A 14717-nucleotide genomic window follows, 5' to 3' on the forward strand; every position below is an offset into this window, starting at 1 on the left:
ATCCTCTGAGTGATTCTGATGCATACTAAAGTCTGTCACACTGATGGAGTGGAAAGAAAATAAGACTAGAGCTTAATCAACACAGCACTACACAGAGTAGGTGCTCAGATATTTAGGCCCAGTAGTACTGTAGTATTGGAGAAGTCCAAAGGGGTTGTGGAACACAAGTATAACAAATGTTAGGGCCAGAGGAAGCCACTTTTTAGGTCAAGAAGGTGATGGCATTCCAGTTGAGCTATTTCAAATCCTGAAAGATGATGCTGTCAAAGTGCTGCACTCAATATGCCAGCAAATTTGGAAAACTCAGCAGTAGCCACAGGACTGGAAAAGGTCAGTTTTCATTCCAATTCCAAAGAAAGGCAATGCCAAAGAATGCTCAAACTACTGCACAATTGCACTCATCTCACATGCTACTAAAGTAATGTTCAAAATTCTCCAAGCCAGGCTTCAGCAATATGTGAAGTGTGAACTTCCAGATGTTCAAGCTGGTTTTAGAAAAGGCAGAGGAACCAGAGATCAAATTGCCAACATCCGCTGGATTATGGAAAAAGCAAGAGAGTTCCAGAAAAACATCTATTTCTGCTTTATTGACTATGCCAAATCCTTTGACTGTGTGGATCACAATAAACTGTGGAAAATTGTGAAAGAGATGTGAATACCAGACCACCTGACCTGCCTCTTGAGAAATCTGTATGCAGGTTAGGAAGCAGCAGTTAAAACTGGACATGGAACAACAGACTGGTTCCAAATAGGAAAAGGAGTCCATCAAGGCTGTATATTGTCACCCTGCTTATTTAACTTATATGCAGAGTACATCATGAGAAACGCTGGACTGGAAGAAACACAAGCTGGAATCAAGATTGCCAGGAGAAATATCAATAACCTCCGATATGAAGATGACACCACCTTTATGGCAGAAAGTGAAGAGGAACTAAAAAGCCTCTTGATGAAAGTGAAAATGGAGAGTGAAAAAGTTGGCTTAAAGCTCAACATTCAGAAAACGAAGATCATGGCATCTGGTCCCATCACTTCATGGGAAATAGATGGGGAAACAGTGGAAACAGTGTCAGACTTTACTTTTGGGGGCTCCAAAATCACTGCAGATGGTGATTGCAGCCATGAAATTAAAAGACGCTTACTCCTTGGAAGGAAGGTTATGACCAACCTAGATAGCATATTCAAAAGCAGAAACATTACTTTGCCGACTAAGGTCCGTCTAATCAAGGCTATGATTTTTCCAGTAGTCATGTATGGATGTGAGAGTTGGACTGTGAAGAAGGCTGAGTACCGAAGAATTGATGCTTTTGAACTGTGGTGTTGGAGAAGACTCTTGAGAATCCCTTGGACTGCCAGGAGATCCAACCAGTCCATTCTGAAGGAGATCAGCCCTGGGATTTCTTTGGAAGGAATGATGCTAAAGCTGCAACTCCAGTACTTTGGCCACCTCATGCGAAGAGTTGACTCATTGGAGAAGACTCTGATGCTGGGAGGGATTGGGGGCAGGAGGAGAAGGGGACGACAGAGGATGAGATGGCTGGATGGCATCACTGACTCGATGTACATGAGTGTGAGTGAACTCCGGGAGTTGGTTTTGAACAGGGAAGCCTGGCGTGCTGCAATTCATGGGATCGCAAAGAGTCGGACACGACTGAGCAACTGAACTGAACTGAATGTTCTAATAGACTAGCCCCAATATGAATCCAAATTTCCACACCAGTGTTTCTTTCTCCCTGCAATATAAGTAAGTGGTGAGGAAGTGCTAACTAGGGATCTGAGGCTGGGAGTCCCACAAGCTCTACCAGCTAGGCTTGTATTTGGCTCGATGGTAAATAAATTTAGAATTAATAATATTTATTTTCTAAACTAATTTTATGCTTTTCTTTTGTATTCTTAATTTCATTCCCTCTGAATTCACAAATTTTTAGTACAGCAGCCCCCAACCCCCAGGCCACAGACCAGTACCAGTCTATGGCCTGTTAGGAACCTGGCTGCATAGCAGGAGGTGAAGCCAGTGAAGCTTCATCTATATTTTCAGCCACTCATCGCTCACGTTACTACCTGAGCACCACCTCCTGTCAGCAGCAGCAGCAGCATTAGATTCTTGTAGGAGAGCATGAAGTGTGAACAGTGAACATGTGAGATATCTCGGTTGCATGCTCTTATGAGTATCTAAAACCTGATGATGTGAGGTGGAGCTATAACAGTGATGCTAGTGAGGGGAGTGGCTGTAAATACAGATTATATATTGTATTATATATCACAATATAAAAACCATCCCCAACCATGGTCCATGGGAAAATTATTTTTGATGAAACTGGTCTTAGGTGCCAAAATGGTTGGGGACCACTGTGTTAGCAGATCCTTGTTTCAGGAGCTTCAGACTTGGTTTTGATGAAACTAAGGTCCAAGATGTGTCTGTGGCAGGGGGGCTCATCGACTTGTTTCCTGCTTCTTCACAGCCTGGTGCATCAGCAGGCACACAATCAAGAGGCAACTGCTGAGGCTGGGCAAACAGAACCCAGGATGACTGCAGGCTTAGCTCTGAGTAATTGTGCTTAGGTGATTTCTTGCACTGATAAATAATTAAACTTTTGAGGGAAACATAAGTTTAAGATTCTTAAGGTAGGGAAGATGGCATTTGACCTGATACCCTCTGTTTTTCCTGGGATGACTGATTTGGTTTCAGCAGGGAAACAGATCAAGGGCCCCATCCAGGATTCACTGAGCTTCCAGGGCTCCCCCTTGTTCATCAGACAGATATCCTGCCAGATTTAAAAGTGATCTGGAAAGTTTCTTCATTTTCTTTCCTTTTCATTTCAGTCAGAATAAAGAGAAATAAGATGTGAGAAATACTTTCTGTGGCTTCCCTCACCAATTCCCAACTTCCTTGGATTAGTGTCTACTTTTCATGTTAAAATTGAGAATGGCATTGTATGGGGTGGATAACATTAAAGAATTATGACCTGATCTAGACATCAAGTTTTTTTTTCTGTCTAGCATAATGAGTGTAACATTTAAAGAGTGGTGCTATGTTATATTGTACAAGCTGTTGGTAACTTCCAGTGTTTATAACACTTCATAACCTGAGTTTTGCCCAGGGATAAAATGTTGTTTTCATTTATAGGTCCTTGGTCAAGGAGAAGAGTGGAGAGGTGGTGATGGAATTAATACAATCGGAGGGGGCCAAAAAGTGAGATTGATGAAAGAAGTCATGGAACATTATGCCAATCAAGAGGATCTGGTTGTCTTGTTTACTGAATGGTAAGAGAAACAACCTGTGGCTTTTTTTTTTTGTCAGTTGGTGCCATCCTTTTGGAAGACACTTTTTTTTTTTTTAATTTAAAATTAAAAAAATATTTTTTTGGCTGTGCTAGGTCTTAGTTGCAGCACTCAGATTCTTCATTGCAATGCATGGGCTTCTCTTTATTTGCAGTGCATGGGCTTACTTGCCCCGGGGCATGTGGGATCTTAGTCCTCTGATGAAGGATCTAATCCATGTCCCCTGTATTGGACGGTGGAGTCTTAACCATTGGACTGCCAGTGAAGTCCCGAACATGTGGCTTTCTAAGTCTGTATTAAATTATTTTAAAAGAGTTGAAATTCATGCTTGCAGAATATATATTGAATTATTTTATTCACAATGAATCATTGTTTTAAAAAGTAGATATTATTCATAATTATAAAACCATGGTCTAACATTTAATTAATATGATCAAATTTGTTGAGTTATCGTAAATACCAATGGGAAGACAGGGCATAGGCTAAAATTTTTGTGAAATTCATGTCTTAACCCTGATTTGAGATAGAATAAAGATCATATTGAACCTTTATACTGAGAGAGTAACTCAGTGGATTCTGGTTGTCCAGGAGGAAATAGATCATGTAAGTGAAAAATTAAAAAAAAAAACATGTTTAATAAGAAAGAAAAATCTTTCTAATATGTAAATATCTTTCCTTGTACTAAATGTGGAGTGTCTGCTGTGTTTCCTCATCTTCTTCTCAGGTTTTTAATAATGTCAGGTTGTCATGAAGCATTATTGGTAGACACCTTTTTATCTACCATTTTTCCTACATTCTTTTTTATTTTTTGGTCATTGGTTATCATTTTAAATCTCATTGCATTTTCCTCTTTAAGTTAGGGAAGTTTTTATATCTCTCCCTCAGTTTGAAAGTCCAAACCCACAAATTATTATAGATGAAAGTAAGAATGGTGCTTTTTGTATAAATTTTAAATAAAGGCAGAAATTTTGAATTGAAAATAGACATACTGGAGTTCTGGTGCCATCAACACTTACAAATTTTGAAAGATTCATATATTTGTGTCTTTAGAATTTCCATATTGTCTCCCAGGAAAAAATAATGTTCTGCTTATAGTTACTTATTCTTGCAACATTAGATTGATGGTTAGCTTGTGTATCAAGAAGTTTTCTACAAAAGCTATTATATATATAATCTATCTATCTATCTATCTAACCCTTCGGAAAATGGAGCAGGATGTTCATACTAACTGATTGTATTAAACATTGAGTATGTTTGGTTTAAAATTACCAGCCATTTTGGTCAGCTTGAATTTGCCACATGTATGTTTTGATTTTGACTTGGAGGATTCTGCTTGTAAAAGTTACCACATATGAGCCAGTAGTGGTTTGGGGTTCCCAAACCTCTTTCTGCATTTTAGGAAGAACTCCTTTTCCTCACCCTTTGCTCCTTTAGCAGACTATCTCTCCCATTTAAGGGAGCCCCTCATTTAAGATTTAAACTTGGAAGAAACTGGTTTAGTTAGGGGCCAACTGGATAAGAAAAGGGACACTATGAGATATCTGAAGACTGCTTAGGGTTGCATTTATTTATTTAGTTGATACTTTAAGACCCAGTATGACCGAAAGATAACAATAGACTTTTAATGGAAGGTCCAGTGTGTGCCAGACACTGTGTTTGGGATATATCAGTGAACTGAGAATAAAATTTCTTGACAACTGCTTCTGTGAAAAGAGCCAGCTAACTGAAATCACGCATGCCCATCTCCCCAGACTCTAGTCTAAGAAGCAGCAGTAACATTTTCTCCTTCATGACTCACCATATCTGTCTTCCTGGAGAAACCTAGGGATGATGAAACAGTAACAAAGATAAGAAGGATGGACAATTGGTACCACTTTAGAGCTCTTTTCTTTTATTTATTTTTTCTTTAAAGACAATACCCTTTAAAAAATATTGTGGACAAGTGATCAGTACAGTTGAAATTGTGGGTAATCCAAGATCAGGGAGAAATGAATTTGACTCTAAATTATTTGAAATAGGAAAACTATTTTGCAATAGAATTGTTAATCTACTAAGTAACCTTACCTCCAGTTAAGGCTATAGTTCAGAATATACTCATTTTAGTAAACCAAACCAATTACTACTTGTTATGTGAGTTTTTAAGGACAATTTAACTGTACTAATTAGTTTTATGGAAGTATAGGTTACTACTATATAAAAAAATACCAAGGTTTATGTAGTTAATAGTTTAAATAGTCTTTAAGAAAATAGCTTTGTTGAGATATGATTTATATACCTTGACATATGCTCACTTTAAGTGAAAATTTCAATAATTTTTATTAAATTTACAGAGTTGTGGAAATATTGTCACTGCTTGATTCTGGAACATTTCCCATATCTCAAAATGGTCCCTAGTGTTCATTGTGACAGGCTTTTGTGAATTAATTTGAAAGCAATCTTATAACATCACTTCCATGGGAATATGTATTCTAAACTGACTTTTGGATGAACATTTAAAATTAGAGACAGTGTTCATAAATATACTGTTAAGATTTACCATATTTAATTTAGGTGTAAATAAATATTTAACAAGGGTTTGGGTTATTCTTAAAACCAAATGAACACTGAAGCTCTTCATATGAGAAAGTACCACAAACTTTTTTTTTAAGTTACTTCACCCAGCAGTGTGTGTGTGTATTTTATTGCAATTAAGATGCTTTGTGAAATTGACAATCTCCCCTTAATTTGAACAACTATCAGTATATATAATGGATTTGATGACTTTAACAGACTGGACGAAGTATGATGAGCTCTTTTGAAGTAGGCTCATAGAGATTTTGGGGACAAATATTATAACATGCGACTACCATTCTAGTTTTTTAAAAATTCAGTCTACCTTAATCCTACCATTATTTAGCAAGAGCTTATAAATTGCAAAGTCAATTCCTTTATCTTACCTCAAAGTCATAAAGTTAACTATCTTTAAGCAAATACTTCAATGAACCAAGGAGTTGCTATATACCAAAATCATGGGGTAGATATTTTCAGAGAGGAAATAATCATTTTGGTGAGTCCAGTAACCACCACCAAATATGCCTTTCAAATATTTCATATATTGGGATTCTTTCTATAAAAAGCAACATCTGATTAATGACATTTACATTCAGTGCCACCACAAAATATAAATTTCACCCCACATCACAATCTGATCAGGAAATGGTTTGTTGATGTTGTGTGCAATAAGAGGAAGCAACACTTCAAAACATTGTTTTTTTTTTTTTTTGATTTTTAGTCAGCTTATGAGGCACCCACTTAATTGCTTATTGAGCTTTCACCATTCCAGTTTGCTTCAAATGCTGAACGACTATAGAATGGTCTATGTTGAGTTCTTCAGCAACTTCCTGTGTAGTTTAAGAGGATCAGCTTCAATGATTCTCTCAATTGGTCGTTGTCATCTTCCAATGGCCTGACACTGAGCTCCTTGTCTTCAAAGCTCTCATCTCCTTTGCAAAACTTCTTGAACCACCACTGCACTGTACATTCATTAGTGGTTCCTGGGCCAAATGCATTGTTTATGTTGTGAGTTGTCTCCATGCTTTATGACCCATTTTAAACTCAAATAACTATCATGTATACTATCATGTAAGAATTGAATCGCTAGTCTATGTCTGACGCAGGATACAGCATGCTTGGGGCTGGTGCATGGGGATGACCCACAGAGATGTTATGGGGAGGGAGGTGGGAGGGGGGTTCATGTTTGGGAACACGTGTAAGAATTAAAGATTTTAAAATTAAAAAAAAATAATAATAATAATAATAAAAAAAAAAAAATAAAAGAACCCAATCTCCAGACTCAAAAAAAAAAAAAAAAAAAAAAAAAAAAAACTCAAATAACAAAATTACTTGAATTTGCTTTTCATCTCACATCATTTCCGTAGTCTAAAGTAAATATAAAATAAACAGCAAGTAATAAGTCTTTTGCAAAACACTAAAGCTAGAAATGTGCATTCACATGATGTATAACATAACCACATTTATTTAGAATGACCAACCTAGATAGCATATTCAAAAGCAGAGACATTACTTTGCCAACAAATGTCCATCTAGTCAAGGCTATGGTTTTTCCAGTGGTCATGTATGGATATGAGAGTTGGACTGTGAAGAAAGCTGAGCGCCAAAGAATTGATGCTTTTGAACTGTGGTGTTGGAGAAGACTCTTGAGAGTCCCTTGGACTGCAAGGAGATCAGTCCATTCTAAAGGAGATCAGTCCTGGGTGTTCTTGGGAAGGACTAATGCTAAAGCTGAAACTCCAGTACTTTGGCCACCTCATGCGAAGAGTTGACTCATTGGAGAAGACTCTGATGCTGGGAGCGATTAGGGGCAGGAGGAGAAGGGGACAACAGAGGATGAGATGGCTGGATGGCATCACCGACTTGATAGACATGAGTTTGAGTGAACTCCGGGAGTTGGTGATGGACAGGGAGGCCTGGCATGCTGCAATTCATGGGATCTCAAAATTTGGACACGACTGAGTGACTGAACTGAACTGAACTAGCAGCTGACTAATACACACAGTTTATACAGAAGACAGAGTAAAATTTTTCTGAAAGCAAGGCTTTTTAAGATTGATGGCTGTAATTGTAACTAATTATGGCAGATTTATTTGATAGACTTCTTCTTGGCAATGAGGGCAGTTTAGGTTTGCAGACACAAAGAACCTAGTAATTAGCAACGGACAATATTTCATTAAATTAGTGAAGGAAAGCCAAACACAGAGGAGAAGGGGACGACCGAGGATGAGATGGCTGGATGGCATCACGGACTCGATGGACGTGAGGCTGAGTGAACTCCGGGAGATGGTGATGGACAGGGAGGCCTGGTGTGCTGCGATTCATGGGGTCGCAAAGAGTCAGACACGACTGAGCGACTGAAATGAACTGAACTGAACTGAACTGACATGGTTTTTAATTTTTTCCCTTGTTTTTGAAGGAAGGGTTAAAATCTTTAGCTGTCGCTTAAACATATTGCATTGCCTTCAGCCTTGTCCATGATGTGAAATATGATTAGGAATTACATGGGAAATGAATGACTTAAAAAAAAATTGTTCAGATATTCTTATTAGTGTTTACTCAGTGTATTAGTGGGTATGTTGGAATAAGGAAGAACCAGACTGTATTTAAAAGAAGGATTGGTTGTTTATATATAGCTAGATAAATGGTATTAATTTGTCTACTTTTTGTGTGTAGACATAAATCAGATTTTCCCCAAACCAGATTATCTACAAACCAGATTACCTACTCCTTGAATCTTTTTATTTTGAGTAAATATGTATTATTAAGCATCTGTTATTATAAAAAATATGGTGCTAGCTGCCATGGCTGGATTGGTGGTGGCTCAGGGGTTGACTGGGACAGAAATCTTGCCTTCTGGATAGGCTTTTCTATCCATAGCTTTGTATCTGTTTTCTGGCATAGCTTCATAGTAATACTAATATTACATAATAATAATATAATATTACATAATAATATGTATATATTATTGTATATAGTATATTGTATATACTATGTAGTGTTATTATATAATAATACTATAATAATAATAATATTATAGCTATATAATAATAAATGCTGGGGATTGAAAAAAAGCTGCTTACTTTCTTCACTGATTCAATGAATACTTAGTTGTGTGTGCATATGTGTGCGTGCTGTCACTTCCGTCGTGTCTGATTCTGTGTGACCCTATGGACCGTAGCCTGCCAGGCTGCTCTGTTCATGGGATTCGCCAGGCAAGAATGCTGGAGTAGGTTGCCATGCCTTCCTCCAGAGGATCTTCCTGACCCAGGGATCAAGCCCAAGTCTCAGGTCTCCTGCGTCAGTAGGCAGGTTCTTTACCATACTTACTGTGCACTAAATATGTATCAGATTTGAGAGGTCTAATGTTGCAGAGATAAATTTAACTATCATTTAAAATTAGAGGGAGATTGTCATTTAATCATTTATTTTACAAGTAAAGAGACTGAAGCAGAGGCACCAAGTGATGACAACTCGTGGTCCCATAGATAGCTAGCAGCTTGAGCAGCTTGAGGTCTTGCCACAGTGTCTGCTTGGCTGCCCTGTCTGCTAGGAGTTACCTCAGGACTTGGCTACTCTCAGGAAACTGTCTGGACAAAATGACTCTCCACCTGGGCAGTGTCCTCATTTGACTCCTACCTCATCCCAGCCTCAGTAGGAATATTATATTCAGAAAATGAAATTATATACCATTAAAGAAATCCTCCCAGTAATTGTTTCTAAAATAGTCCCTACTTGGTCCAAGTTTATTCCTTCCCCTTCCTTCAAAATTCCTATGATAAATTTAATCATTTCTCTTGTGATTATTTTGTAATTTATTCCACAAGTTCAACTGAGTAGACATTTTCAACTGCTTTATGAAAATGAGGAGGGAGTGGTTCTATAGTATTGTTTTTAGCATCAATTATCTGTAAAAATATAGATATGTGTTTAAGATGAAGACATGATTAAAGAGAGAATTATCAGGTGTATTGCTTCTTGCATGCTTCATTAGACTTTAGTGAAAGTGAAAGTGAAGTCACTCAGTCGTGTCCGACTCTGTGACCCGTGGACTGTAGCCCACCAAGCTCCTCCGTCCATGGGATTCTCCAGGCAAGAATATTTCCTTAACTTTTGGCTTAAATTTATATCAGTGATGATGAATAAAGTGTGGGTTGGGGAGGAACAAATAAACAAGATTGGGGAACACTTCTGTTGTTTTCCTCTGTGCCTCAGGGGAATAATACACAGATGAATAAAGTGGTGTATTTGGCATGTGAAGGAAGACAATGCAGTTTAGTATAAATAGTCACTGCCAGCATGAAGTTCAGTTCAATTCAGTCGCTCAGTCATGTCCAACTCTTTGCGACCCCCATGGACTGCAGCACGCCACTCTTCCTTGTCCATGATGAGTAGAAAATGAAACATTCTGTGGAAAAAAAGAGGAAAAGAGTTGTGGGGATTAAGAGGATGGAAATGATCTTTTCCATTTATGCTGCTCACGTAGAGGTTTGTAGGGGAAGTGAGATTTGGATGAAGGTGAGTTGTTTGGATCTGACTGGAAAAAGATGTGCTAAGCTGATGAAACATCATGATTAAAGACATGAAAGATATTGAATAATTCAGTGTGACTTCAGAACATGTTATTTAATAGGAAATTAATGTGAATCTGGTTCATTTAGACTTTATTTTACAGGCCAGAGTTTGGTAAGCTGTAGTCTGGCCCAGGCTCTTTTCTGTAAATACTTTTGTTGTAGCACAAGTGTGCTCAATTATTTACAAATTGGCTATGGCTGCCTTGTACCATAAAGGCAGAGTTGAGTCATCCAGTAGAGACCGTATTGCCCTCAAAGCCTAAGGAATTTTCTCTAAAAGGCTAGATAGTAAATACTTGCTGAGTCCCACTTTAGACCATAGTTCCGATCCAGTCAAGGGACTGATCCAGTCAAGGGACTGGCACAGAAAGGTTTTCAGGAGAGTTTGTCAGATGGTCCTTATTGGAGGGGATGGGTGATGGGGAGGCTTATAAGATTTTTGAATTAATCTAGTCCAGTGTGTTTTAGTGGGAGTGGAGAGGCTTTAAATTTTAAATAGATTAAGTAGATGGAATCAATGGGTTCTAGAGAAAGATTTGATGAGAGAGGCCATGGAAAGGGAAGAGGCAGGGCTGAATGAAGGATTTTCAGCTTGAGTGACTATATGGTTGATGGTGCCACAGAAACAGGGAACGCAGAAGGACAAATGCTTGTAAAAGTTTCAATGACCTGTCTGAGATAGAACACTGACATGTCTGGTAGAGGACTCAGCATGACCACATAAGGTGAAAACCTTATGGTTTTTGCAGGACCCAGGAATATTTACCACAGTGAACTGTGGAAAGTTTTATCTTATTCTTCACATTTAAATGTATCAAATTCCTATGAGCATTATTTTTATGACTGTTGTGGGCATTTTTTAAAAAGTTTGACCTTTTGGGTTACTGTGACTAAAGTCATTTTAAGTAGAAAAACTTTCTTGCCCTTTGAAATGTTTTAAATTGGTTCAAAAAAACTTTTCTAAAGTACTTCAACACAGAAATAGCAATGCTACTAGAATGGAATGAGAAAGTTCCAGCAACCTTAAATTTTTATTCAAAGTCAAATCCTTGCTTGAATTATGTGAAGAGAATTTTTGACTTTTACATTTTGATCTACAGTAATTGCTTTTTGTTATAAAGGTAATGCCTACTTATAAAATTTTTAAATCATCAGAGTACAAGTAGCCCACAACTCCTCAGTTTCAAGCTGTTGACTTTTGTTAATAGTTTGAGATATACTGTGGAGATATTAAGTCCTTCACTGGTGTTACAAAGACACAATAATCATTTGCCAACTGTACCTTTATAACTTCGAATACATGATATTTGTTGTTGTTTAGTTTCTAACTTGGGTCTAACTCTTTTGCAACTCCATGGCCTGTAGCCCGCCAGGCTCCTCCATCCATGGAATTTCCAAGGCAAGAATATTGAAGTGGGTTGCCATGGCCTCCTCCAGGGGATCTTGCCAACCCAGGGATAAAATCTGTGTTTCCTGCATTGGCAGGCAGATTCTGTACCTTTGAGCCACCAGGAAAGTTTGAATGCATGATGCTATGTGCGAAATATCTGAATCGGTTTGGTCCAAGTCTCCAATCATATGATTCTCTGACATAATGAGCTCTTTTTATCCATCTCTCCAGACAATTTATTGGGTCCTGTGCCTCAGAGGGTTTGGTTTATTTGCCTTACCTCTCAGGGCTTAGTTACCCTGGTAACTGGTCTAATAAAGCTAGTTTTATTTCCTAATCTTCAGTATTTAAAAAAGAAAATTATATCAGCAACTAGTAGTCTTGAAGAAAATACCCCTGAGAGAAAAAATAGGGTTATCCCACAAGGCAGAAATCTGAAGTGGTCATACTTATGAAATCAGCTGTACTCCTGCCTGGAAGAATCCCATGGGCGGAGGAACCTGGTGGGCTGCAGTCCATGGGGTCGCTGAGGGTCGGACATGACTGAGTGAATTCACTTTCACTTTTCACTTTCATGCATTGGAGAAGGAAATGGCAACCCACTCCAGTGTTCTTGCCTGGAGAATCCCAGGGACAGGGTGCCTGGTGGGCTGCCGTCTATGGGGTCGCACAGAGTCAGACATGACTGAAGCGACTTAGCAGCAGCAGTACTTATTTATAAGAAAAAGAGAAACTTGAGATATTTATATAAATACTTTGTGAAGTCAGATTAATTCAGTTTTTTAAATAAACATGGAGGGGAGTTGGCTTGAGGTTTTAGTCAGAACAAATTTATTCTGATTTAAAATTTATCTTAAAATGTGTATTTGGCTAAAAATAAAATTATTTAAAACTACAGACATGTGTAAATTTAAAAGTAAGTTTTTGTCCTACCTCTCATTTTTTCAGGTCCCTTATAGTAACAAAAATGTTAATTTTTTAAACTTTTTTGAAAGATTATTATGGGGTTAATTTTTAATTTTTGTAGCAATATCTTGATGAGAAATAAGCACTACTTTCCCCATCATTTTATGCTTAAAGGAACAGAAGCATAAAGAGTTTGTTACTAACTTTCCTATGGTTACTCAGATGGCAAGTGATAGAGCTGGAATTGAAATTAGAAACCCATCTGTTAGACTTCAGATTGTGCAAACTGCATCACTTTATATTATTAACAGTATTAAAATTTTTCTACCCATTGATCTTAAAAGAAAGAAAAAATTAAATGCCAAATATGCATATATACAGTTTCGATATATACAGTTTATGTGTTCCCTCTACTTCCCTTAGAGCAGTTTGTTTTGTAAATTTCTGGAAGGAAGGGGACACTTGTTTCTCCCTTTAAATATTTGTTTCCATCACAGTTATCAGTAAACTGGCCTTTCAGAATGACTCTCACTAAAGAATCCTTTTACTTATAAGACCAATTGGTATACAGCAAGACTATTAGGGGAGAAGGCAATGGCACCCCACTCCAGTACTCTTGCCTGGAAAAATCCCAGGGATGGCAGAGCCTGGTAGGCTGCCGTCTATGGGGTCTCACAGAGTCGGACACGACTGAAGCGACTTGGCAGCATGCATATACACACACACACACACAGACACACACCCACACACACATATATGTAGCTAGATAGATATGTTTTGATTTTGAAGTTTTTTTTGGTAACAAAAAGCAATGAAAAAATTTTAGAATGAAAAAAATGGTATAGTTCTCTGAATTCAACTTTACTTTTACTAATTTTTAAAAATTGCCTAGGCATAATTACTAAGTTTAGTTTCACATTCAGTTCAGTTCAGTTCAGTTCAGTCACTCAGTCGTGTCCGACTGTTTGCGACCCCATGAATCGTAGCACACCAGGCCTCCCTGTCCATCACCAACTCCCGGAGTTCACTCAGATTCACGTCCATGGAGTCAGGTGATGCCATCCAGCCATATCATCCTCTGTCGTCCCCTTCTCCTCCTGCCCCCAATCCCTCCCAGCATCAGAGTCTTTTCCAGTGAGTTAACTCTTCACATGAGGTGGCCAAAGTACTGGAGTTTCACATTAGCAACATTTTAATCTCTTTTTTTTTTTTTTAAAGATTCAGAAGTGGACTATCTGGTGGGGGCGAGTATGTCAAGGAATTTTTGCTTGTAAAGTCTGGTTCACCATGAAAGGGAAAGAGGAATCAGAGGGTAGGCAACTTCCTTTTTAAAGCCCAGGACTTGGAGGTTGCATGAACATACCAGTTCTACTCAAATTTCACTGGAGTGGATTGCCATTTCCTTCTCCAGGGAATCTTCCTGACCCAGAGATTGAACCCATGTCTCCTGCATCGCCTGCATTGGCAGACAGATTCTTTATCAGCTGAGCCACAGGGGAAGCCCAAATTCATGTACAGAAAGTTATTGAATGTTGCCTGATACATACTACTATGTTAGCATAGTAACAAACTCAAGAGCAAGTCTGGCAAAGTGTGTGGAACAGCCTCCTTGCTTCCCAATTCAGATATCATAGCAGGGGCTTCCTTGGTGGTCCAGTGGTTAAGACTCTGCACTTCCACTGCAGTGGGCATGGGTTTGGTTCCTGGTGGGGGAGCTAAGATCCTGCATGTAGCATGGTGTGGCCAAAAATAAAACCAACAACGTCCCCAATCCTTCCTTGCCGGTACCCCCTTCCTGCCTCTGTACCACTCCAGGTATCACAGAAGTGCATTTGGACTATTGGCTATTAGGAAGACCTGGTGCTGAATTAGAGAGCATTTGTGTACTCTTTTTGTTAGCCACCTGGGATGGCAAGTCATGAAATTATCATCTTTGGAAATCGTTGGTTTTGTTAAAAAAAGATGAAGAAGAATTTGTGGTTGTAGCAAGAACAGAGAACTTATTGCAGAGAGGAAAC

The 14717-nt window shown here is 38.4% G+C and overlaps 1 protein-coding gene across 1 annotated transcript in view; it reads left to right on the forward strand.

The window, feature by feature from the left end:
* The window catches only part of PLOD2 (procollagen-lysine,2-oxoglutarate 5-dioxygenase 2), a 118204-nt gene that overhangs the window by 55530 nt on the left and 47957 nt on the right, over positions 1-14717 (forward strand). The window contains exon 3 of the mRNA XM_052638598.1: positions 3125-3261. Within this exon, the coding sequence (XP_052494558.1) occupies positions 3125-3261 (137 nt within the window). The remainder of the gene's footprint in view (positions 1-3124; positions 3262-14717) is intronic.

The sequence above is a fragment of the Budorcas taxicolor genome, chromosome 1 (assembly GCF_023091745.1).
Source record: "Budorcas taxicolor isolate Tak-1 chromosome 1, Takin1.1, whole genome shotgun sequence".
NCBI lineage: Eukaryota > Metazoa > Chordata > Mammalia > Artiodactyla > Bovidae > Budorcas > Budorcas taxicolor.